This window comes from Passer domesticus, chromosome 10 (assembly GCF_036417665.1).
Source record: "Passer domesticus isolate bPasDom1 chromosome 10, bPasDom1.hap1, whole genome shotgun sequence".
Taxonomy (NCBI): domain Eukaryota; kingdom Metazoa; phylum Chordata; class Aves; order Passeriformes; family Passeridae; genus Passer; species Passer domesticus.
In genome coordinates, this window is record NC_087483.1 from 27356296 (window position 1) to 27380769 (window position 24474).

At 40.1% G+C, this 24474-nt stretch overlaps 1 protein-coding gene across 2 annotated transcripts in view; it reads left to right on the top strand.

Annotated features, from left to right (window-relative positions):
* Positions 1–1850: 1850 nt before the first annotated feature.
* LY75 (lymphocyte antigen 75) overlaps positions 1851–24474 on the top strand; it is a 49609-nt gene continuing 26985 nt past the window's right edge. The window contains exons 1-13 of one of the 2 annotated variants that reach the window (XM_064434755.1): positions 1851–1944; positions 9641–10015; positions 10894–11067; positions 11319–11483; positions 12057–12167; positions 13835–13975; positions 15526–15714; positions 16390–16547; positions 17389–17499; positions 18711–18799; positions 19149–19321; positions 19498–19694; positions 20965–21107. In XM_064434755.1, the coding sequence (XP_064290825.1) occupies positions 1881–1944; positions 9641–10015; positions 10894–11067; positions 11319–11483; positions 12057–12167; positions 13835–13975; positions 15526–15714; positions 16390–16547; positions 17389–17499; positions 18711–18799; positions 19149–19321; positions 19498–19694; positions 20965–21107 (2090 nt within the window). In that variant the 5' untranslated portion in view covers positions 1851–1880. Of the gene's footprint in view, positions 1945–7365; positions 7514–9640; positions 10016–10893; positions 11068–11318; positions 11484–12056; positions 12168–13834; positions 13976–15525; positions 15715–16389; positions 16548–17388; positions 17500–18710; positions 18800–19148; positions 19322–19497; positions 19695–20964; positions 21108–24474 lie in introns of those variants that run through there. The other variant, XM_064434754.1, reaches the window with a different exon arrangement.

Sequence of the window (24474 nt, forward strand, 5' to 3'; positions counted from 1 at the left end):
TGTCACACACAGAGGTGATCTCTGAAGTGGCAAAATCCTGAAGCCTTTACAGCTTCAAATCTACTCTGGAGTTTTGCCTGGAGGCTCATTACTGGTTAGTCTGGCAGAGCACTGCAGGTCTGAGTCATGAGGGATCTGTGCTGCTCTGTGCTATCTTCATCTTTCTCGTTCTCCCTCGCGCTCTGTGTCAAGCACACAAAACCAGCTCACCAGCAGTACTTGTGCAGTGATGACAGCCTGATAGCAGCACCCTCGTAGTCTCTCCCTGATTCACCCATGGTGTCAAGCACACATAGAAGTCCTATAAACACATTTATATGCACTGTCCACCCACCAACTTTATCTCAAGTTGTGTGAGTGTTGAGTCACAGACAGGTAGTTCTTGTTCAAGTCCCAGCTGTGGGTAATAACAAAAGCTATTTCAGTCTTACAGAAATAATGACTAAGGTACAAATAATTTCCTTACAACAAAGGCCCCTTAAATCAATAGAGAAATGCAAAAAGCAAGTTCTTGTGAGGAGGACCTGCTGATTTGTTCACGCAGCAGGAGCTTTCATGCAGATAAAGAAATAACTGGTGGACCATATCAACCAGGTCACTCTTGTCTGCATGCTTGCAGACCTCATCAAAAAACTGTCTAGCGGCCTACATGGTAAATACTATATTTAGAGAAGATACATTGGCACTGCCCAGATAGATCATGTTTATCCAGGTGCACATGAATTTTATCCTGTATTGCAGTTTCTACTGCTTTGCCTGCTGCTGATGTTAGGCTTGCCAGCCTTTAGTGTTTTCCATCATGTCACCTCATTTACCCTCTGGAATCTTCTTTACAGAGATTGTTGTCACACTGCCACTCTCCAGACCACAGGCACATGGAAAGTATGAAGATAAAGCCAGGTCCATTTGTAGGCCCTGCCCTTTTTAAGGCAGTGCTCAACACTGCCTTAAAACTCAGATGTCTGCAGATTTGTTACTCTGCCTAGTTTGGTTTATAGCCTTTCCCAGTTAGCACACTTTCAGGAAGAGTCTCTGCTGACTCTCAAAAAGAGAGTCAGCAAAAAGAAAGGTTTGAGTATGGGGATCATTGGCTTATTCCAGTGAACATATGCAAACTGATCATTTAGCTTCTCTGGAAATGTTTTGTCCTCTCCTCTTTCTTTACCCTGCAATTGTTCTTTGATTTGTCAGACTCCAGTGAGTTTCTTGGTCTTGATGTACCTAAGGAAAGATTTAATATTAGTCTGGATTTGTTTTGTGAGTTGCTGCTCAGAGTTTTTTATTGTAGTTTCACTGTGCTTTTCATTAACATGTTTGTTTGTGATCCTTTCTGTGGTTTTTCATTTGGAGAAGACAAACTTCTGATTTCTAATAATAATCTACCCAGTGGTGAGGTTATTGTGCCAACTTCCTTTTGCCAGTTCTCAAGACTTTACTAGATGGCACACACTGATTCTGTGCTGTGCCTCCTTCAGGGAGTTCAGCTCCACTGGTAAGAATTTGCTGTTCCTAGCTGCTACCTTTTGTTTCCTCTTCACAACCTCTCTCGTTGCTGTGTCTCTCTCCCTTTTGAAACTGGGTGCAACTGCTGTGAGTCCTTAGCCTTTGTCAAGCCTCTGGGAATTCTGAATGTAAACACAGGAACAGAAACCATGAGCTGAAGATGTAGGTCAAGATCTTGCACATAAATAAGGACCAAATGAGGGGCTGCATCTATTCTGTGGCTTCCCTGTCCCACTGCTCTGTGAAGCAATATTGATGGAGTCTAATACAGTGTGTGTTACATAACAATGCTGCAGTGTCCAGACAGCATGGAGGTTACATAAAGTACAGTGCTGGTAACATTTTCCACCCTCTTTGCCCATCTGATCATTCTCAGCATGCTCTCTCTGTCCTTCTGGTCAGGCAGGCAAGTGGCAGACTCAGGACTACATGTGCTTAAAGGTGACATTTTGGTGCTTTGGCATTCTGTGCCACCTGCTGGGTTCCCATATTTTTTACTTGATCTGCTTACAAGATCTTATTAATAAGTTCATTATCCCACTACCAGCAGAGGTTAGTCCTACATTTTCTGTATGTTTTATATTCTGGTACTAAAATGTCCAGCATGTGTGTAGCGTGTCATTGCCTTTGTCTGAGACCAGACATTTGATTTCCCTCCACTTACTCATTAGATGTTTAGCATTGTTATAGACGTATGTGTTGTTCTGGTGTTTGTTTTGTCCTTCATTTCCCATTTGAAAGGTATTTTATTTGTTTTCTTATTTTTCTTATTTTATTATTTTTTTATTTGTATTCTTATTTTTACTCTCTGGCCTCTCCTGCACTCAGGCACAATTTCCAAACCTTTGCTTATGGCATATTGAACTGTGTGCTCCCCACTCCTGCTGCTACTTAGTTTATATCTGAATCAATCACAATTTTTAAACACCAGCAGTTTAGCCCTCAGTGAGTTCACAATTTCTGTACAGACCCTTTTTATCTCAGAAGTACTCCCAAGCTCAGATCAATCTGGAATTTTGCCCTTTAAACCATTCTCTCATCTGCTTGTTGAAAGTTTACTCCTTCCTGGTCAAACATAAAGCAGTGGGGGCATTTTAGAGATTGCTATTAGTCAGGGATAAATTTTGCCTCTAAAACATGTGAGACCCAAAATTATGGGCTCTTCCCCAGCACTCTTAGGAAATTGTTCTGTTTTGCATGTTTAAAGAACAAAACCAAACAAACAAAAAACCAACCAAACAAACAAAAACAAAAACCAAACAACCATACTGAAAAAAACACCAACACCTTTCAAATTTAAAATAGAAAGCTTTTCTACCTGAATTAATTTTTATTTGCTTCAAAAAACTTTTTCCAAATTATAACTGATTTTCTTTTAAACCATTCCTTCAAATGATGTTTTCTGCAACAAATATAATGCAGCACAAAATATCATCTTGTTTGCCAGTTCCCACAATCATAATTTGAGTAATAATCCCACACTGACACAGTGACAAGGGAGAACAGCTTTTGAGGAGATTGAGCATACAAACTCTGCCAGTAGACCTACTAAACCAAGGCACACTTTCTGTTGAAAATGCACAGTACAGATGTCAGAGACCCTTTTTTAAAGTGCTACAGAAGAGTGTCATTTACCACTTTACAATTTCAAGCAGTTGTCTCAATGTTAAAGTACTGCTTGTATTATTTTGTCGTTGCTCCAGAAGCACACAGAGATCCTAGCAGGAGTCAAAGCCAAAGCAACACCAAGAGAAAGACATTCCTTGCTATCAACAAACATGCAATGTGGATGTGGCCACACTCCTTTCTTTGTCTTACTTCCCAAACCTGTTTCTAGTATTTCAGCGGGCCTGAATATGAACATTTGAATATGCATCAGGGCAGAGCTGAAGGAGCACTACAGAAGTTGCCACTGTCACATTTGAGTAAAAAAGGAACTTGACATTAGATAAAAGGTCTATAATTCCTTTTATTATTTCTGAAAGTTATCTACCACATGCAGTAGAAGAAACAAAACAGTCTCTAAAATGCTATAATAACATCTAGATATTTATTATGAATGGTGACACTTAAAGAGAATCATATGTAAGCGTCCCTAGCAATAATAAACCCTTCGAGCACAATAAAAGCCTCAAAACTTTGGAACTCATGCCAAAGATGCATGCAGAGATTGCAGAAGAGATGTAAGAAATATACATAAAGTCAGCTGAGAGAGCATTTGATTCATCTTAAGTTTACTGTGCAATAGGACAGTTTCATAATGTGCTGAAAGGTTAGGCCACTGCAACTGGGAACAGGAAATCTAAAGCAACAAGGGAGAAAAGCATCTTCCTTTGTGTTCCCTTTTTGCTAAAAGCAAAACATTCTTTGATGTTTAAAAATATTTTAGTTCTCAATACCCATTTAAAAAAACAAGGCAGCAAACAATGTAAGTGTCCATGAAGAAAAGACCATCCAGATGGAGTTAATGCAAAGCTTAATTGAAGTTACTGCTTAAAGACCTCTCTGGATACAATCTCTCTTTATCCAAATTGGTTGCTTTTTAGTGACTTTTTTCATAAGCATGCATGGGATCCACTCCATCAAACTAAACTTGTGTATCTGTCAAAAAATAATCATTTGGCTTTTAGCTGCATTTATGGTAAAAGTTGCAATTGTACAAATCTCTTCTCCATTAAACTATCTTTAAACATACAGATATTTTAGATTATTAGTAGGCACTTTACTCAAACCAGAGCCATGTTCTAATATTAAACTTAGCAGCAGAGTGTAGGTAGCACTGAAATCTCTGTCTGCTGGCTGCTTTGTGGGTGCCATCACTTTCTTGGAGAGAGTCCTCTCCCTCAGGAAATAACTGCTCCTGTAACTCTTGTAAACCTTAATGTGGCTGTTGGGTTTGGTTTGGTTGATTTCTTTCTTTTTTTTCTTTTTTTGTGGGTTTTTTTGTTTGGTTGGCTTTTTGTGGTTTTTTTGTTTGTTTGTTTTTTAGGGTTTTTTTTGTTTGTTTGTTTTGTTTGGGTTTTTGTTTGTTTGTTTGGGGGTTTTTTTGCTTTCTCCTGTAAGGACTTAGGTATTGTAAACACCCATGTTGCAAGGTTAAAGAGGAAATAAATAAGTAGTGATGCCTGTTCAGATGTCCCAGTTTCAAAGTCCTTGCTGGAGGAAGCAGAGAAAAGCAGAAGTTACCATCTCCAGAACCTCTTCCTATTCTCTTGAGATGCTGTAGGCAGCAGTTCCTTTTCCACCATTCCCTTTGTGCTCACTGGCACATGTGGATGCACTCAACTTAGCCAGAAAAACTGGATTGCAATGTGTTGGGTGTAAAAGGAGGATGGTTGCTCATGCAAAGTATCTGTTTCATGTGGTGAGCAGAACAGAGGTGGGGTGGAGATTTATGGATAGACAGGTGTTGACACTTTCTACAGGCATTGCTATTGTTAAAAACATATGGGCATAAGGGCAAAAAAATTATCCTTTGATAAGCAACAAAGACTCCTGCTACAAATACAAGGCTCCTAGTCATGGTGTTGGCACCTTGAAAGGCTTTTTGTTTGGAAAGGCAAAGTAGTCTTCTTGGAAGGAAAAGGCTGCTGTGCATTACTGGGAGCTCTGTGGTTGGGCCCTCCTGTATCTGAAATTCTGTATTTGGTTATCTCTACAGGCATGGTTGAAATTTGCTCAGCCATTAGCTCTGCTTTGAAGTGAGCTGTAGGTATTCATGGGGATATATAATGCTTGTGACTTGCAATACAGAAACTGCTTGCTGATTATGCTGAGTGACAATGCGCAGCTCACATTAAATCAGAAACCTCATTAATAAAGGATAAATCCTACAAGAATTAGGCTTTGGCATTGTTACAACTTTGATAAGCTTTAATACAAACCCACTTTTTCAATAAGAGAAAACTGTATTAGAGTTCCAGAGGTTATGATATGATATACACCAAATCTCTTTTTTTCCTGCATGTTCTTTCAAACATTTTGGTTGGTTGGTGGGCTCAGCAGGACTGTACATTTTGTATCTCCTCTTACATTAATGTAAAACAGAATTTAAGTGTAGGACATATACATGGACCAAAAACTGAAACTAAGAGGCATCAATGCAAAATGCAATTTTTCCTATTCTTGGGCATCCTTTAATTTTTGAGGCAGGATCAGGGTTTGAGTCTATACTATCAAAGATAATATTTTATAAAGCAATAAAAAATGAGCTGAAATCAGAAGTGTGTATCTGAAAGCATATGTTACATATGTTAAGATACCTTACAGAACCTCCCTTCTTTTAGTACACATTTGCTGATATATGTGTGGTAAGTAGGATGCTGGTAATTTCAGAATTGCTGGTATGCATTCAGTAAATATGCACTGCATGCTATTAGTTTCAAAGTGAAACTCTATTACTAACCATTCCCAAACTGGGACAGTCAGTGCATTAATAATAACACACATTTGGAAAGATTGATGGGAACACAGGCTTCACACCTGCTTTTTGTTTTATTTAAAAAGAGCCACACCATCCCACCACATATTTAATCTTAGTTTCAATAGCTTGCTTTTACATCAGGCTCACCAGTGGGGAATTTCTGCTTCCCATTCTCTGTGTGGAGACTTTAAAGCTTTGCTCTTCCTGAAAATGAATTATTTCTGGTAACACAGATTTGATTTTGCTACATCTACAGACTCCTCTCTTCCTGGACCTAACTTCTGATTTTTCAATTGCTCCTGCCTTGGCAGCCATGTGCAGTTTCCAGCAGGAGAGAACATTTGTTAACTTGCAGGTGGCTGTTTTTGTTCACTGCATTTCCACTCAATTCCCAGCCTGGCATACCCTCAAATCCTGTGTCCTTAGGGGTACACATTCCTACATGATGGGCAGACACAGGAAGCATATAAAACAGACTGCACATTGCATTTCCCATCTTTATGTAAATGTAGTATTTCTTTCCACGAAGAATGGCTCTTACAAGTCTAATCAAAATGAATTTTCCTAGAAAATTTTTTTTTTCTTGTGACTTCGCAAATCATTTTTTTAAGCAGCTGGAGCCTGAGAATACAGCCTGTCAGGTAAGCATTGACTCAGACAGCATGTAGCTATAAACTTGATGTCATTTCACATCATTTCCACCAGTTTTCCCTTTTTTCTCTTTTCCTCCCTCAGGCCAGCTGGTCCTCGCCGTGTACTCACGTTACTCGTGTAACACAAGTTACTTTTGGTTTCTGTAACTTCCTGCTGCCACCCGAGCCCCGCGCAGCGCCGTCCCCTCCCCGCCCGTGCCCGCCCGGGACGGGGCGCACGGCGGCGTTTCGGCCGCGGCGGTGGCGCACGGCCCCGCGGCCCGGGGATCCCGGATCGCCCCGTGGCGCGCGTTATTCGTGCCGGTTTGAATATTTTACCTCCGTGTGCTTGCTAATTTTTAGATTATTCTATTCACCTTTTGCCTTTTCTTCACTTCTAGCAGTTTAGTAGTTACGCGTTCCCCTTTTTCCCCAACTGAGCTTCTAAGTTTTTTTGGGTTTGTTTGGTTTTTTGGAGATTTTTTGTTTGTTTTTTTTTTTTGTTTTTTTTTTACTTTTAACTTTTATGACCATCTGACAATTCGATCTGCTTTTCCAGTCTTTCTTCGGGTTGTCCGCCTTTTTTTTTTTTCTTTTTTTAATTCCTTTATCTTTTCCCAGTTTACTTTTCCTTTTTTCCCTTCACCTTCCCTCTCACGTTTTGGCTCGCGGCTCCCCAGCCCCGCTCGGGCCGGGCCGGCCCCGCCTCGCCCCAACCTCGGGGGCCGCTTTCCTCCTGGCAACAAGTGACGCGCGCGGGGCGGCCAATGGGCGGCGCCGGCGGCGCGGCGGGCGCGGCGCTGGGGCACGGCGAGCCCGGCAGCGCGGCCGCTCCGCGCAGCCTGCGCGCCGCGGGGCACCATGGCGGGCGCCGGGCGCTGCGTGCGCGCCTGCGGCCTCGGTCTCGGCCTCGCCTGGCTCCTGCTGTGCTGCGCGGCCCGCCCGGACCCCGCAGGTAAGCCGGGAGCCCGCCGGGCGGAGCGGGCGGCAGGGCGCGGGTGCGCAGCAGGGTCCTTGAGCGCCCCGACGGGCGGGTCAGGGGGCGGTGTGCCGGGCCTTCCGCCCCGGCGGCGCCTTGGGGCGCTGCGCGCGGCGGCAAAGTCCGACTGCGTGGAAACAACCTGGGAAACTTCGAAGGAGAAGCGAAGAAGGCAGGGGAAAGCCCCGGAGCGCCCTCTCGGACCGTGCGCTTGGCCTGGGGCGTCGCGAAAGCCGCGGTGCCACGTTCCCGGTGCCCGCGGAGCCGGGCCGCGGCCTTTGGCCTGACAGCTCGGGGACGGGAACGGCCGGGCCGGGCAGCTCCCGCCCCGCCGCCGCTGTTATCGCCGCTGCCTGCGCAGCGAGCCGCAGGAGGAGGCTCGCCTCGCCCGACAGGAAGCAGGTGGAAAAGTTTCACGTTGAGTAATTCTTGTAAGCCACGGCCGCTAGCCGTGTCAGAGCTTCTGGGAAACGAGCCTTCGCTAAGTTCACATATGTTTTATATCCTGTGATAGTAACAGGCTCAGGTTGGTAGCTGAAGATGCCACGAAAACTTCATGGCCTGGAGTAAACTTCACTGAGCTGGAGTAATTATTAATAAATTTCTGCCAGAGAGATTTTGTGAGACAGCATCAGCACTTTTTCCAGGGAAATTTTAAAAAGTGATTTTTTCCACTTGGCATCAGCATGGGGGTTGTGGAGGAAGAAGTGAAAGAAGACGTGAGAAGAGGCTAAAAAGTTGTTAGAAGAAATGAAAAAGAGGAATAAAGTCATGAGGGAAGAATAAAAAGCAAAAGCAGATAAAGCGCAGGGTTAAAGGATACCACAAAAGCATGTTTGGTTGTCGAAATATCTTAGTTAGTAGGATGAAAGGGACATTTGGTTGAAGTTGGTGTGCTCCTTAAAAAATTCACTGTAGTAGGTGGGTGACTTACAGATTCTTCTTTACAGTGTGATCAGCTAGGTACTATTTAAATACTGTTTGGCACTTACAGTGGAAAATTCGTGGGTATACTGGGAAGTAGTGGTAAAATTCACTGCATTAACATCACTGAATATTTTCCTTCCTGTTCAGCCAAACCTATTAGTAAGTCATAACAGAAAACGCAGTAGGAATGTGTTTGACCGTGCATTACTATTAAAAGCAAAATACTACTCAGCAGATTCCTTATTTAAGCAGCAGAATAATAGCCTTGTGGGTCTGGGACAGCCACGGTCCATTTCAGCCTGATTAGTGGAAGTTCTACACTGTGGAGCCATCTTTATTGTGGCATAGTTTTAGGGCATTTTTTCATGGTCTGCTTAAACCTGGTGCTTTTAAGAAGTATTCTTATACTGACAGAGGTGTTAGCTTTTCTTAGGGTGATCCATGTACTTTTGAAATGGTATCCTGTGCTTTATCAACTTTAATTTTTCTCTTTAATCACAAACTACGCCAGAACAGAAAATGAAACTCATCACAACTGAAAATGAAACTAGAGTCCTTATATAATTTTTTAAATTATACTCCTAATCTGTTTTGTGCTGTCTTTGGTGGGATAGTACTTCTAAAACTTTTTCCTCAAAGCAGCGTTCGTTAACTCAGTAGTACTGCAGCTGCACCCACAAACTGGTTCAAATGTAAACCTCACATGCTGTGTATCATCTATGAAACACAGTTTAGAAAAAGGTGCTGCTTAGTAAGTGAATGTTATTATTAATTATGTTTTATGGTGTCTGTTGTGTGTGTTACTGTGTTTGAAGATAGGCATGAAGATGAGATTCTTTATACAGTAAGCTTGCAAATTAATCAGGGGCTGATGCAATCATTGCATGTTAAATATAGAGGAAGAATTCTTATTACTAGAATTGGATTCAGAAGTCTCATTTTGTCTCTACTCATTTTATAAAGACTTGGAAAAAGCTCTTTTTCCAAAGAAGTTAAGACTCACTAAAGGGCAGGAAAATGCTCTGAATGTGGCTTCTACAAAAGAGGGGTTTTTATATACAAACAGCAGTTGTGGTACTTCTCTGAAAGCATTTCTCAGAATGTGATTGCCCTTTTAAGAATGAGCTTCCTGTGAAAATGACACTGAATCATAGCCATATGTTTGTTCTTTTGCAGGCAACGATGCGTTTACCATTCGCCATGACAAACAGAACAAGTGCATACAAGTTAAAAACTCGCTGATAGTCATAGATGACTGCAGGGACACGAGTGAAGCTTTATGGAAATGGGTATCCCAGAATCGCCTCTTTCACTTGGGGTCCAAGCAGTGCCTGGGACTTGATATATTCACCAAATCAGTGTCTCGCCTGAAAATGGTTGATTGTAACTCAGAATTAATGCTGTGGTGGCGGTGTGCTGATGCTTCCATCCTTGGTGCATCTCAGTACAAAGTAACTATCAAGAATAACTATGTGACTGCAAGCATAAATGCAACAGACCAGTGGAAAAGCAACAATTCCTCCAGTGATATATGTCGGTATCCCTACCGTGGTAAGTTTGCACTTTGGAGATTTTTTTATTTGTTAAGGGCTTTTTGAGTATGTCTGAGCCAATATGTTCTTAAAATTAGTTATATGAAAAGATTGATCAGTAAAGCAATAGAATAGAATGTTGTGCTGTCGAGAGAAGCTTTAAAGGTTTTTAGTAAAAAATAACAGCACAGCTGCAAAAGTTGTGTTACTGAGTGGCTTTCTTAGCAGGCTTAAATCCCCCCTGCCCCATGTTTCAGTGCAAACCTATTTAATCCTGAAATACCAACCACCTTCTATCAGAACTGATACTGTCCTCGCCACCATGATGGGCATTTTCCTGTTAGCAGGGTTTGAGGATGTTTTCTTTGCTGGTAGGCAATACAGTCAAATTCAGAGCATGCTGCCAGCTCACAGCCTGCTGGGCTGGGAGCTTTGTTGTGGTAGTGTGTGCTCTTGCCATGGAAGCTCGTCTTGTCTGAAATCTCATGCTTCCTGGAAGAAGTGGTGAAAATGTGCTTTACCTTTTCCCTCTTCTGTACGTGTTGATGGTTAAGAGTCCTTGTTCTGTAGGACTCTGCAAACAAAACACCTGGATTTCAATAGGACAATGAATTATCTCTATCTTATTGGTATGAGGGAGACAAGTTTCTGCTGTTTCTCAGAAGGAAATGTACAGAAAAATGTTTCTCAATGTATTTTGTTTTTCAGTTCTGGCATTGCTGTATATTATCTGTAACAAGAAGATATGGTATTTTAAGACCACAAGTGTGGTTTGCATGCACAAACAGTTTGTTACTGTTTGTGTCTGTACAAACAGTAACACTGATTTGCTGTACTTTCCATGTCCAAGCAAGGGGAATATATTTAATTCTTTTTTTTTCCTTTTTTTTTCTGCAGAAGTTTATACCAAAGATGGTAACTCTTATGGTAAACCCTGTGAGTTCCCCTTTCTGTATGACAAGGTGTGGCATCATGATTGCATTCAGGATGAAACTCACACGGGTGGGAAATGGTGCGCCACTTCTGAAGATTATTCTCGCGATGGAAAATGGGGGATCTGCTTACAGCCAGGCATGTTGGGTTTCTGAATAGACATCCCAAAAGCATTCTGTCACTTCTCTGATGCACAGCTCCACCTTTGTGTGGCTGTTAAGCTGTGTAAAAGCTTTTCTGTTGCAGTGTTGGCTTAAACCGCGAGTATTAGTGATGACCGACATAAAAACCAATAGACCCTATGTATTATATTGAAAACTTTTTTTTGAAACTTTCATAATGTTTCTGTATAGTTTTAGCTACAAGTACCTTCTGCTTCTTTTAAACAGAGGATGGTTGCCATGATATCTGGGAACATGATCCAGGGTCTGAAAATTGCTACCAGTTTAATACACAGTCTGCTCTTTCTTGGAAGGAAGCTTATATTTCATGTCAAAGGCAAGGAGGAGATTTACTTAGCATCCAAAATGCATCTGAATTAAGTTACATACAAGGTAGGTGTAATTATTCACATACAAGTATTGGGAAATCTTTATGAAGTGGAGACAGCACTTCAGTTTCTGTCCTAAATCTCTGGGTCAAAAGTTGATTGAACTTCAAATATTTCAGCTTTCACTTGTGTAGCAAAATTAAGGTTCTAATCTCATTTTAGGGAGTTATTTAAATTTATCTGTATGATTTCCGTATAGCAGTTAGATGTTGTCCATATTGTTAATGAGGAATATCCCCAAAATCTTAAATACAGACCAGAGTGGCAGTTGGTGTTTTAGCATGTTACTCTCTTGCTATGAAATTGTCCTCCCTGGTGTTCAGTCTTGACCTGTTGAAATTGTCCAAGTGCCTTTGGGACTACAAAAACAAAAGAGAAATGCCTGAAGACACTGGGAGGGAGGGCATGTGTGGGTTAATTCCTCCTCAGTTCAAGAAAGTTTGCATGTCCAGTTATAGTGGCAATGTTTCTTTTCTCAAATGCATGCCATTTCAGAATGTATTTTCAATTTAAAGAAGACCTATAAAGGATGAGCATTTTATACTAATTGTTTTCTTTAAAAAATATAAATCTCTAGGCAAGGATGACATTGCTGAGATCTTCTGGATTGGCTTAAATCAACTGGATGTTTCTGGTGGTTGGCAGTGGTCAGATCACAAACCTTTGAATTTTCTCAACTGGCATCCAGGTACTGATATTTCTGGTGGTATTGACAATATTCTCAACAGGAACTAGTATTACTTTTTTTTCATCTCATTCCACTTTCAGAAGTATCTTGTCCTCCTAGCCAGCAAATCTTTCTGTTCTCATTTTATATTTACAGCTGATTAGGTTAATAAATCTCTAAAAAAATATAACTTGAATATTTTTGAAGTCCATTTCAATAAAGTATCCATAGCTTTCCTAGCTGCTAAATTTCTCCTCCCACTGACAAAATGACACTGATTTCCCTCAGATATTCTGATTGTTTGTGTTTGAGCAAGGACTGATGTTACTTAGAAGTTTAACTTGGGTTTTTTAACTTCAAGGTTGCCTAAATTTGTTTCAACGTGAAGATGAAAGAGGTATAAAACCCTTGAAAAACCTTTTTTAATTACTCCAAAGATGCTGTAAGATTAGTGAGACTATGTGGAATTTCCAGGATGAATTTTTAACTTTTCACAAATATTTTATGAATCTGTGTGTATATGAGAATCCCAGAGTATTAGTCATCAGTCATTCAAGCTGAATTTGAGCTTTTTAAAGTGGAATTCTCTTTTTTCTTTTAATTTCTAGAATAGTGCTGCAACTGGAATTCTGTGAAAAGTTTGAGAAGTGGTTTCTGTTACTTCTTTGATAACTTTGCTAAGAAATTTCTGTGGGATTTTCCAAATGTACTCTGCCTTTTGGAAAGGTTAAGAACTTTGCTGCTTGTGCTACTGACTGCACCTTCTTCTGGAAATGTGACCACTCTGTAGGACTGTAATGCTGAGCTAGAGGCCAGACTATCCTGGGATACAGTGGCATGATTTAGTCTGCAGTCATGGCAGACATATTCATGTCTACCCCTCTTGTGAAAGTACTTACTGGTGCCTTACAGGAATTTTGATAGCTGCAAGTTGAGCCCATTACTTTTCCTTTCCTTTTGCCCCTCTGAAAAGACCATGTCCTTGTCCTTCTGCTCTCTTTCATGGAGAACTGAGATTTACCCTGTGCCTTTTTTCTGTGAGCCTGAACTAAGCCAGTACAGGAGGAACTGAGGTGCTCTGTGTAGGTCACAGCTTGCATTGAGGCTCAAAGGAAAAGAAAGTTAAAAAGTTCCATTAAAAAGGGGCTCCAAGGGAAGCTGAAGACTGCAAAAAAAAAAAAAAAAAAAAAAAGAGTTATTCTCTGTGGTGTTTCAGATCTTTGTTTCAGGCTTTGTCTAAGGTTTCTGTTATGGTAAAGGTTATGGTTAGCATTGAGAGAAATTGCAGAACTGTGTTTGGAGTGGGGGTGGAATGGGACTGCCAAAGGAAACTGAGGGCTGCGAAAATGGCTCTCCCCTGAGATATTTCTAGTCTGGGAAAGTGCTCAGCCAAGGGTTCCTTGTATTGTAAATAGAGCATTCCTCCTGGTTCTATGATTAAACATTGGAAAAGAAGTCAAGATTCCTTGATTCTGAAACTTTCTCTGTCTTAGAAAAAACATTCTGTGGGACCTGTGCTAAGACAGCTGCCTTCAGTTGATACAAATTACATTCTTCAAATACAAGGTGCCATACTATCTATCCAAAGATGTTTTTCTTGTATTGAACACCAGTAGTGAAAAGAAGCAGTCACCGCCTTAGTGTGTGATAACTTGTGCTGTTATGTTTTTATTTGTTCCTGTCTATAGATATGCAGAGTTCATCCCCACTGGATGGGACGAGTTGTGTGGTGATGAATGCTGCTTCAGGTCAGTGGCAGAGTTACCACTGTGGGGCTCAGCTTCCATATGCTTGCAAGAAGTCACTCAATGAAGTTTCAAGTGCTCCAGGTAGGACAGTTTGCATTTTTGAGTTTTGTATGTTAATGCAAGTACAATGTTCACTTATGGAGTCATTCTTTTCCCTCCCAAGCCTTTTCAGGCATCTCTGCCAAAACATTTTCACAACAGCTTTGGTTTTTTAGCAGAGCAGAAGCAAACTCTGTTTCTTCAGTGTCAAGATGATGCATCGCAAACAGTTTTCATTTTTTGCAGCTTTCTCATTCACACATAAAGCATTTTGCAGCAGTCCTGCCCTTTTCATCACATTTTCCTCCATGGCTTGTGCCTTCTTTCATGTATTACTGGAAGTCTGGAACTGGCAGTTGCATCCCAAACCTTTCCACCTTTGCTTTAAGCCTTTTTCTCTCCCTCTTGGTGTGCATTGACATAAAATGGGACTTACCTGCATCTTGGATCAAGCTCTGTTGAATTCAAATAGAAGTAGTCAGGTAACCTTACTGTCCTCTGAAACCAGGGCAAGCACTGAAAATCAGAGTATAAGAGTGGGTAGTTTGCTTGGTGTGTAATCTTTACTGGAGCCATACCAGCTCTTACAAGATAATAATTCCTTTATCTTGACCTACATGCACACACAGAGGCCTTCAGTGTTTACAGTGACATATAACTTCTGCCATGCTTTTGGCCACTTACCTACACCTGAATGTCCAGCCCTTCCCATGCCCATGACCTCTTCTTCTATGTATGCTTTGGCCTTACCCACTTCCCAGGGCTCTCCTGCAAAAACTTTTACTAAAAGGTAATTGTCTTTGAATGATAGGGATATCTAGAGGAGAAGGGGTGCGGAGTATCTCTGGCTAAGGCGTGTCCTCTCCAGCTTCCCCTGGAGAGGTGTGTGTGTTTAAAGAAGAAATAGTAATCAGTTTAAATTTAACTAAGCTGGTCCAAATTTTGCAGTGATACTCTGAAAGCTAATTGTCAGTTAACAATTCTTGTCTGTTCTCTGGCTCCTCAGTGGGGTATGTTGAGTTATTACCAGTGTTTATATAGTGTTTTATTCATTAAAAACAAAATTCATGTGGTTGGAGTATTTTATAGTGGGTTTTGAACCAGAAAGGCTATCAGTATATACCCTTTCAGTGTCCATTAAAACTAGTTAGAATTCTTGAATATCTTGAGAAGAAAAAAATATTTAAAACTAGGCATTTGTTGAATTGTGTTTCTTTCCTGCAGTGAATCAACTTGATTTGTCTTCAGTTGCTTTTGAAATATTGCTTACAATTACTTTTTAACCTTTCACTTACACTAAGACCAGCACCAGCTTAATGTAATGCAGTCGTGCCTTTTGCTTTCACTCCCACTAACTTCTTTCTCCTTCTGCTTACTTCATGGCTCAAAAATATGAGTTCTCCTAATGCTGCATTGAAGTCTATTTGTTTGACTAAGCTGTGACCCTTTCTTACATGAGTCCTGAATGGATGTGAACAGGTTCTGATTGCTGCCTTCTGGCTATTTTCAAGGTGCTGCTGACTTTAAAGCCAGCCCTTTGCACTAGGCAATGTAAAACAAAAGCCTCTAATTCCATTTCTCTTCATGATCAGAGTTTTGGAGGCACTTGGATACTCGCTGTGATCCAGGCTGGCTCCCCCACGATGGCTTTTGCTACATGCTGATAAACGACCAGGCACCTTGGAGTTCAGCAGATGAGTTGTGCAAAGCAAATAAGAGTAACCTCATCAGCATTCACTCATTAGCAGATGTTGAACTGGTTGTTACAAAGCTTCATAATGGTGAGTCGGGGTAGTTGTAAAGGTCAAACACCAAAGCGCTGCACACCGTAAATTACAAACTGCTTTCCACCTTCTAGCATAAGGTTGTCATAATCTCTAGCTTTTAAGTGTGGGTGTTAAAGCTGAGCTTGTACTCAGGCTAGTGTTGAATGTTGCTGTGCAGATCCAGGCCCCCTGTGTTAGGACTTGTTCTGCTTCAGTCTATTAATTCATTTATTTACTGGGCTAACCTACTTCTACTTTTGTAATACTTTGTGCTTAATTTGCTCGTTCAAAGAGAATAGTAGATAGTTTGGTCAATATTTTGACATCTGAGTCACTGAACTAATAAATAGTATCGGTATTGTTTGATGTTATGTCTTTGGATACACTCTAAATTTGGTTGAGGGTTTTTTGCTTGTGTGTTCATTATTTCTGTTTGTTTGTGGTTGGGTTTTTTTCCTCTTTGTTCCTTCTCTGTTAAGCTTACTCATGGTCATGTGATTATAAGTTAAGAAACAAGATAAACATATGGTCTTTTCTCACTGTAAGAAAAATAATATCACTATACTGCTGCACAGTATTTTTCACTGCTGCAGTATGGTAAAAAAATTAATTTTGCTGATAACACATTGTTTTCCTGTTAGTTTGAATATTATATTGAAACAAAAATGTTGTCCTAATTTTAAATTACAGATGCTGAAGAGGAAATGTGGATGGGTCTCAAGAATGATGATGTGCCAACCTTGTTCAAGTGGTCAGATAACTCGCCTGTGGTTTTTACCTACTGGGATCAGAATGAACCAAAAGTTCCTTTTAACAGCACTCCTAATTGTGTGTCATATTCAGGCAAGGTAGGAATACAGTTTTGAGTTTGGTTGTTGGTTTGTATTTTTTCATCATAGTAGAGGCAATTAGTATGTGTGAAAGTCAAGGAGGGGGATAAAGCAGATAGCTGATCTTATTTCTTTAAGAAATAATCTTTAAAATACATTTTTCTGCAAGCAAATTTCTTAGAGTTATTTAGCTGGAACTTTGTAGCCGTGTACTGCAAAGAATGGAAGAAATGACTCTTAGCTCTGAGACTAACACATTGTTGGCCAGACAGTTGGCCTTGTCACTCTGTATTTTGGGTTACTGTATTCTTGCATGTGTCTGGCAGAAAGGTAGGAAGGAAGGGATATCTGGGTTCAGTCATCTCCCACACCAATTTTGAGACACCAAGTCTGAGGATGGAAGGTTCTAGAAAGGGTGTTGGTGAAGGAAGGAGGTCACTAAGAGTGGGACACAGGCTGTATCTCATCCTGCAGATTCATTACAAAAGTGGAGCGTGCATTTGCCTGCTGTGTCAGCAGCCTGGCATTGGAGTTTGTGCTCAGCTCCTCTGAGTTGTCTCTGAGCTGTTTCCACATTAAGCTGAATACACCTCCTGCACCCATTCCCTGCCTGATCTAAGAGAGTTGGCACCACCCTGGCCATTTCTTTCATCTCTGGATGTGATCCAGAATCCTCCCATCTCCATGACTGTCAGCTTTCTCTTTCCCTTCCAAACATGTACCTGTGCATATAATCCAGGGCATCCCATATCTATACTGGAGGCATTTTGGCTTTCTCACCAATGGAAACAGCCCGCAAACACAGAAATTCAAAGACTGTTAGAATTTAAAATACTTCTTTTTCCTTTTATTCTTACAGCTGGGACAGTGGAGGGTCAAGTCCTGTGAAGAAAAATTGAAATATGTTTGCAAGAAAAAAGGAGAGATTTTGAATGAAACAAAATCAGATAAAAGTTGTTCATTGGAAGAGGTAATAGGAAGCTTCTATTTCTTTTATTGTCATTTGGCTCAGAAAGCTACTTGAAATCACTTACTTCCTCTACTTCCATTTCTTTCTTGTCTGTTCAGTAAAGTCTGTGAAACATTTTATCTGAAAAAGGATATTTACATAGCATAAACCAAATTTCACATTCTCCTAAGCAGGCTCAGGATGTATTATCAGTCTCTTTATTGATGAAAGTATTATGAGCTTGGACCCAGGAGATGTTTGTTTTATTTATTTATTTTAAAGAAATTTATTTTATTATAAATGTTATTGATAACACCATTTGTTGTGTTGTTTTTTGCTCAAATTGTTTTAAAATTAAGTAAGCACTTTGCAACATAATGATATGCAGAGATTGTTAAGTGGGATTATGTTTGTTGCACTTCACTAGCTCTCATTTTTGTTCTATGACTTTAATAAAGGTGAGGGCTTTTTTGGTTTTTTGTTTGTTTTTTTTTTTACAGTACGACATCTTATGGCTTAAATAAAACTTTTGTCTGTTGAGCTAGCCTGGGATGGTATTGCTAGCTATTTGGTTCAGTTTTGTGTGGCATATTGCTTGCAACAGGAAAGGTGTTTACCCCTTATCTTTCTTTCTACATGACCTTTTTACTCTGTCTTTTCGGAGACTTCCAGCATGTAGAGTTACAGCTTTCTGTGCTGTTCAGACACCAGTGGCATTGCTAGGCTACAAAAGAGTTAACACATTAATGTTTCTCGAAATTTCAGTGTAAATATGGTAAGAAATGTTTGAATAACCGAGAAATTTTGTAAGTTCACACATTTTCAGTATTGAGTATTTTTCTCAGAGGTAAAGAAACACTGGTGTATGCCTTCCTAGTATTCTTGTGTTTGAATCCTGGCATTGGTGGAACAGCATGAAAACTCCTATTGTTTTGAATAGGACTGGGCTGTTGCCCTTGTGTTTCTCTGTAAATGCAATAGTGGTCAGAAGATTCTGCCCAGGCAAGCTAAAACAGTGGTGTATTTTATTCCTGTGGCTGCATTATTTTTTACAACTGTGAATTTGAGAGTTGAGGATAGTGGACCTTGTGTGTGACACAGTGCATTTCTTTCTTGTATATGCTGTGCCAGCTTGTGGGCACCAACCAGTGCTGGCAATGAATTATTTTCTCCTGTAGGTAATGCCTAAATTAGGTTGTTTTGTATAAATGTGGTTTTTGTTCTCTAACCAGGGATGGGAGAGACATGGAAACTACTGTTACAGGATTGATAAAATGGAAGTTTCATTTGGAGCCCAGTGCAATCTTACAGTGATGAACAGGTAAAGCACATTTGTAATCGAAAGCATATTTGTAATCAATGAGCAAATTTGACATCACAATCCTGAAGATAAAATCAAAGATTAAAACTGTTGTATGATAACTAATGCTTTGTAAAGAAAAAGTAGAGAGAGAATTGCTTTTGCAAGAACTAGAAATGTGTAACAATGGTAAACCTACAATGTGAAACCTTGGAAGCATGAGAATTCCCAGCCTGCTGACCCCATGTTGAATATGGGGAATGCCTGGATGGCTGCTTGAACTGACTCATGTAATATCCCTGGTTTTTAAATTACCTCAGTAGTTTGGTATCTTTCAAATATTGACTCAGATTAATCTCTAAATTTTCAGATTTGAACAAGAATTTATTAACAGTCTAATTAGAAAGGACACAAAAGTTGAAGAAAAGTACTTCTGGACCGGTTTGCAGGATATCAGCCAGTCAGGAATATATTCCTGGGGTACAGTGAATGGGGAAACACCTGAAGCTGTGACATACACTAACTGGAATTCCATGCAACCAGGTAAATTTGAAAACTAAAAACACATAAAAATACTGTCCTTTTACATTGAGCAAGCGCTGGAGTACCATGTTACAGAACTCCAAGCATGCAATAAAGTTGTAATTCACAGTTATGTCAGGGATTTTTTGGAAACCAGCCAATGGTTTTAAATGTGGTTTTGTTTGCTTTAATTTTAGAGTTTTCAGGAGGATGTGTGGCCATGTCAAGTGGAAATTCTCTTGGAAAGTGGGAAACTAAGGATTGTAAAACCACTAAAGCATTTTCTGTCTGCAAAAAATATATTGGGAAGCCCAAGGAGCCAGAAGTGCTCCCAAAGCCAACTGATCCCTGTCCCCCTGGGTGGCATAATGGATCTGGCCTTGCCTGCTACAAGGTAAAATGTTATTCCTGTTTGATGTTAATTGCTCATTACTGTCTTGGAGGAATTGAGTGATCAGCCATTTTGTGGGCATAGCTGTCTTGAGGGCATTTTCAAGGTGCTCCTCACCAGGAGAGGGAATTGGAGTTGATTCAGATTGACTGCCTGTAGATACTGCCATTCCTGGAAGGGGCATTGTGCCTCTTTCTGTGGGCAGCTGGCTGGGGCCACAGCACTGGCCCTGTACTGCTGCCCTCAGGCATGCACAGACATCTGGATAGGAGGAAAGCACTTTGCCTCACCTTCCCTTGCCCTTTCCTTTCTGTGCTCCAAGAGTATAGACAGGAGAGGTAGGATTTTCTCTAGTTTGAATATGGATATATAAAAACATTCAGCCTCAGTTGTATTTTACTGTTTTGAAGTGAACAGTGGAAGGAAGCAGCTGTGCTGTTTAGTTGGAATGGCTTAAACACAATTTTATTTAGAAATGCAGTGTTTACCCCTTCTATTAAAAATTAAAACTGAGGCTGTTCATTGGATTCATTATTTTTTGACTCAGTGTCTGCAATGAACTGTTTCTTGTAAACAGCTCATATAGCAAAGTGGGGAAACCCAGCTTGAATAACAAGGGTGTGGGCAAGTATCCCAAAGGGACAGGTCTGTGCTGCTGTGCAGCATAGCTGTCCCATAGCTGATGGACATGACAGCTGGCCCTGGCAGATTCTCCACAGCTGCTGTTGACCAAATGCAGCATGTCTGTGCAGAGAGATCCAGCTGATGGGAATTGTCTTGGACTGAAACCAAGAGGATCAAGTGGATGTGTTGGCTGAGGTGTACAAGCCAAACTTGCATCTCAGTGCATACAGGTTTCCAGGGGTGTGCCAAAGAACTTTCTTCATGCACAGCACTTAAGTGAGCCCAGTTTAAGTGAACATTAGGCTTTGTAGTTCACCATAAATTTGAAAGAACAACATCACTTATAACTTGACTTGCGGTTATAGAGTGAGCTGGCTGGTGGTTTCTAAAATCTTTCTGGTAAAGAAAAGCAGAGAAACTCTGTCATGTGGAATATGTTGTGTTTGAAATAAATTTTGTCAGCTAAACTGCAGAGTCTGGCTGTTGTCAAGCAAACTGAAAGAAAAAATGTTAAAAAGTCAAGTTCTTTCCCTGTGGAAATACCAGTTATTAAATCTCAGGTGGCCATATTTTAGTAGAACGGGAGTGTTTTAAAAATACTGCCTCATGTGTCATTTTCTGCTCTGACATTTGGCTGTTGGCTGTGAAGTTCTTCCACAGTGAAAGAGTGCTGCGAACCAGGACCTGGGAAGAGGCAGAAAGGTTCTGTGAAGCCCTTGGAGGCCATCTGCCTAGTTTTAGCCATCCAGAAGAAATTAAGGCACTTCATTCTATCCTGAGAAGAATGATCAGGTAACAAACTAGCCATGTTCTAAAGTTTTGATTCTGCAGTGGATTGCAAATGCTGCTGCTGACCACAGATGGCAAATATGAGATAGAGTGTGACACCTGTGTTTCCCACAGAACACTTAGATGTGGCATTTGAACTGCCTTGCTGGCAAATGTCATGTGAGTACAGCTTGGGCCAATATTTCACATTGCTACAGGCAGCACAGGAAGAGAAATTTATGTAATAGAAGAAGCTCAGAGCTCAAATCTAAGTCTGTTGTTACAATAAATTATTCCTTCTCTGTGTTGAATTTTGGCACACTTAGATGGTAAATGTACCTACTTTTTACTGGTACATTCTTTAGAGATGAGTTATTATTTCAGTTTTTCAGATACATCTCATTTTTATTCATGAAATGCTTCCTGAGTAAACTGGGTGCTAACTTTTGAAAATGTGAATAATGTAGTGTCCAGCAATCTGGTTGGCACAGATCCTATTTGGCATAGCTGCACCAACACTAGGCATTAGATGGGTGTGCTGAGTGTTCTGGTATCAACAGATTAAATGCTAAATAATTTATAAGTTTAAAGCTTTATTTTTAATCAAATGAACTGTCACTGCCAAGCTTTATTAGGCATTGGTGTGGTGTCAGATCCTTGTGTAATATGGTTTTTTTGATTGACAGTCTGTTTTTTCAGAATTTTTTTGCCTTCTAAAACTCAAATGCTGCCAGTTATGTGATGTAAATTTTTTCATCAACAAACTAAATCAGGATTATTGCAGAAGCTGCCAGCAAACAGCACTGTGATTAAATTTTTAAACCTGATGACTGAAGAGATGCCTTCTTGAGAAACCAGTGAACTTTTTTTAGAAGTGCGCAAGTCATGAAAATTACTCAGTGTTTATGTTAATAAGGGACAAAACCAAACTTGTATGCTCTATATATAGATAGTTTGGCTTGTGTAAAAGCCACTTGTGATTCCTTTGCTAAACTGGCTGAAGTCCCACAATAAAAATCAGTGCTCAAATTATTTCAAGCTGCAGACCATATTAGATGGTTTTTCAATTACGAATTTTGTTTTAGTGCACCTAACCTACCATGAAATGTGAATAGAGAAGTAACATTTTATTTTCCTACAAGCTCCTACTTGGAGCTGCATTTCAGCTCGAAGACTGTCTGAGGTATTAATTACATTTTCTGTTAGGAGTTTAAAGGTGGAGATTTCTTTCTTTCTAGGAAGTCAGTTGACACAAAATGCTCCTGCATTTCTCATAGTTCAGAAATTTAAAACTTAGTCTGAAAGATGATAAGTCGCAGTATTTCAATATTATTCCAGCAGAACTTAAAATGAGGGGCAATATATTGAGCCTTGTAGAAATTGACTCTGCAGTCAGTGTTGCTGTAACTGCTTATATCAAATGTAACTGAAAACACAGTATTTTCATCTGGGCTAACTCCTTTCTCAGCACTTCAGCACATTCTGAACTGAAATACTACATAATTGAAATTGCCTGAGGTATTTTAAATAATGTTTGCTTATATAACATGATGAATTGTTGAGGAGAGTTATGCTTTTAAATTACTTAGAGGTGTTGATTGCATAAAATATTTTGGAGGTCTGATGTCAAGGGTAGTTAATATAAAAATCAAGCTCATTTGAGATAGGAAACCATGTGAATTATTTCACCAAGAACAAATACTTCAGCTAACTGGGAGAAATCACGCTAAGGTGATATTAGTCATGATTAGCTGCTGGAGTGTGCTGGCATGCAGTTTGTTCGTATTCTCTGTATTTACTCAGTGCAAACTCCGACCTAAAGCATTCATTCAGTGCATTCATTTCAGCTTGGGGAAGGAACCACACCTCAACTCTCTTGGTTTCAGGTTTTTTCCCCTTGCACAGTTATCTGGTGACTCATTGAGAATTGTTTGTTTTTAAATGTTAGCAAGAGTCATTTTGGTTCACCAGGAACAGGGCAGCTTGCCTAGTCCATTCTGTTCTTTACTCAGATTCCACCTTAGAGTCAAATAAGAGCCAGAATTACTCTAGCCAAGTCAGGCTATTGCTATTGGAAAGGAAAATAAAATTTGCCTGCCAGCCTTCCCCTCTGTGGAAGAAGTAGGATAACCTCTTTTGGCTTTATGGGATGTGATACAGGCAGAACAGATCTGGTTCAGCTACTTGCATTCTTTTTGGACTGTGTTTGTGAGCATTCTGCATCTTATAGCTGGCAGGAATGCTGGACACAGGAGAAGAAACAGCTTGGACTGGTTAGAAGTAACATTTCAATGAGGATGCCTTTCTGGAAAGAAATCCAGGTTGCCTTTTATATGAGCAGCTCTGCTGCTGTAATTGTTTTGAGTCTAGAAAGCCTCACAATCGTTTGAGTTTGAAAGAAAAAAATCATCTTAACAGCATGGCCAAAACAGCATTAAAGCTGAGATGCAAGTTGTAGTAATTGTGTTAATTCAGCTTCTCTTTTCTTCCAATCAAGAGCATGTAATTAGCAGGATTAGTGATTTAGCTATTGCAGTAGCCTGTTACAGCAGGGAGAACAAGGTGGCCCAATGGGCTTCATGCAGAGTTTTAGGTCAGCACTGCCTAAGATTAAATAGTGCCTTAAATTGCACCATTAAGGAGTTGGCCCAGATGTATACTTTCCCTCTTGTCAAGAACTGGTTGACCTACAAGCCCTAAAAACTTCACTTAGGCTCTTAAGCTTGTGTTGGAGCTGTCATAAATGACAGAGAAAATAATTTTTTATTTTGGCAGTTAGAATATGATTAGAAAAATTACAGATTTATAGTCCCTTCACAATCTGATCTGCATTTTTTTGTTCCTGTAGTATTTGACTTTTATGAATGTTTAGCTCTGTGTAAAAGAAAAGCCAGCAGTATTCTGCAGGGATTGCTAGAGATTTAAGGTCTTTCAGTGTCAATCAGTATGGAGTCCATTATAAAGCACAAATTGCTTGTATGTTTTAGTTTAAAACTCAGGATACTTTAGGTTTTTAGAAACAGTTCCTGTAGTGTAGCTCAAAGAATACCCTGTCACTGATAAATCCATTTTGATATCAGTCCACTGGATAAATTTTAATGCTTTGCAATGAGGGGACAGATACTTGAAGCACAAGCAAATTCCTTGCTGCAAGCTTAATTGCAATAGTCTTAATTTATCTTTGTCTTAAATAGTTGGTGGAATTCTTTCCTGTGATGAGATGACAGTATAATTTCAGAGGGTTATCAGAAGGCTTTACTGAAGCTTAAAAGTACTGTCAGTTGTAGTGCAGCAGTTACTAAATTACTCATGGTCATGTCTGAACAATTCCAAAAGAAGCAAAATAGGTACATGAATGTCTAAGAGCCCAGTCAGCTGAAAACGTTGTTCT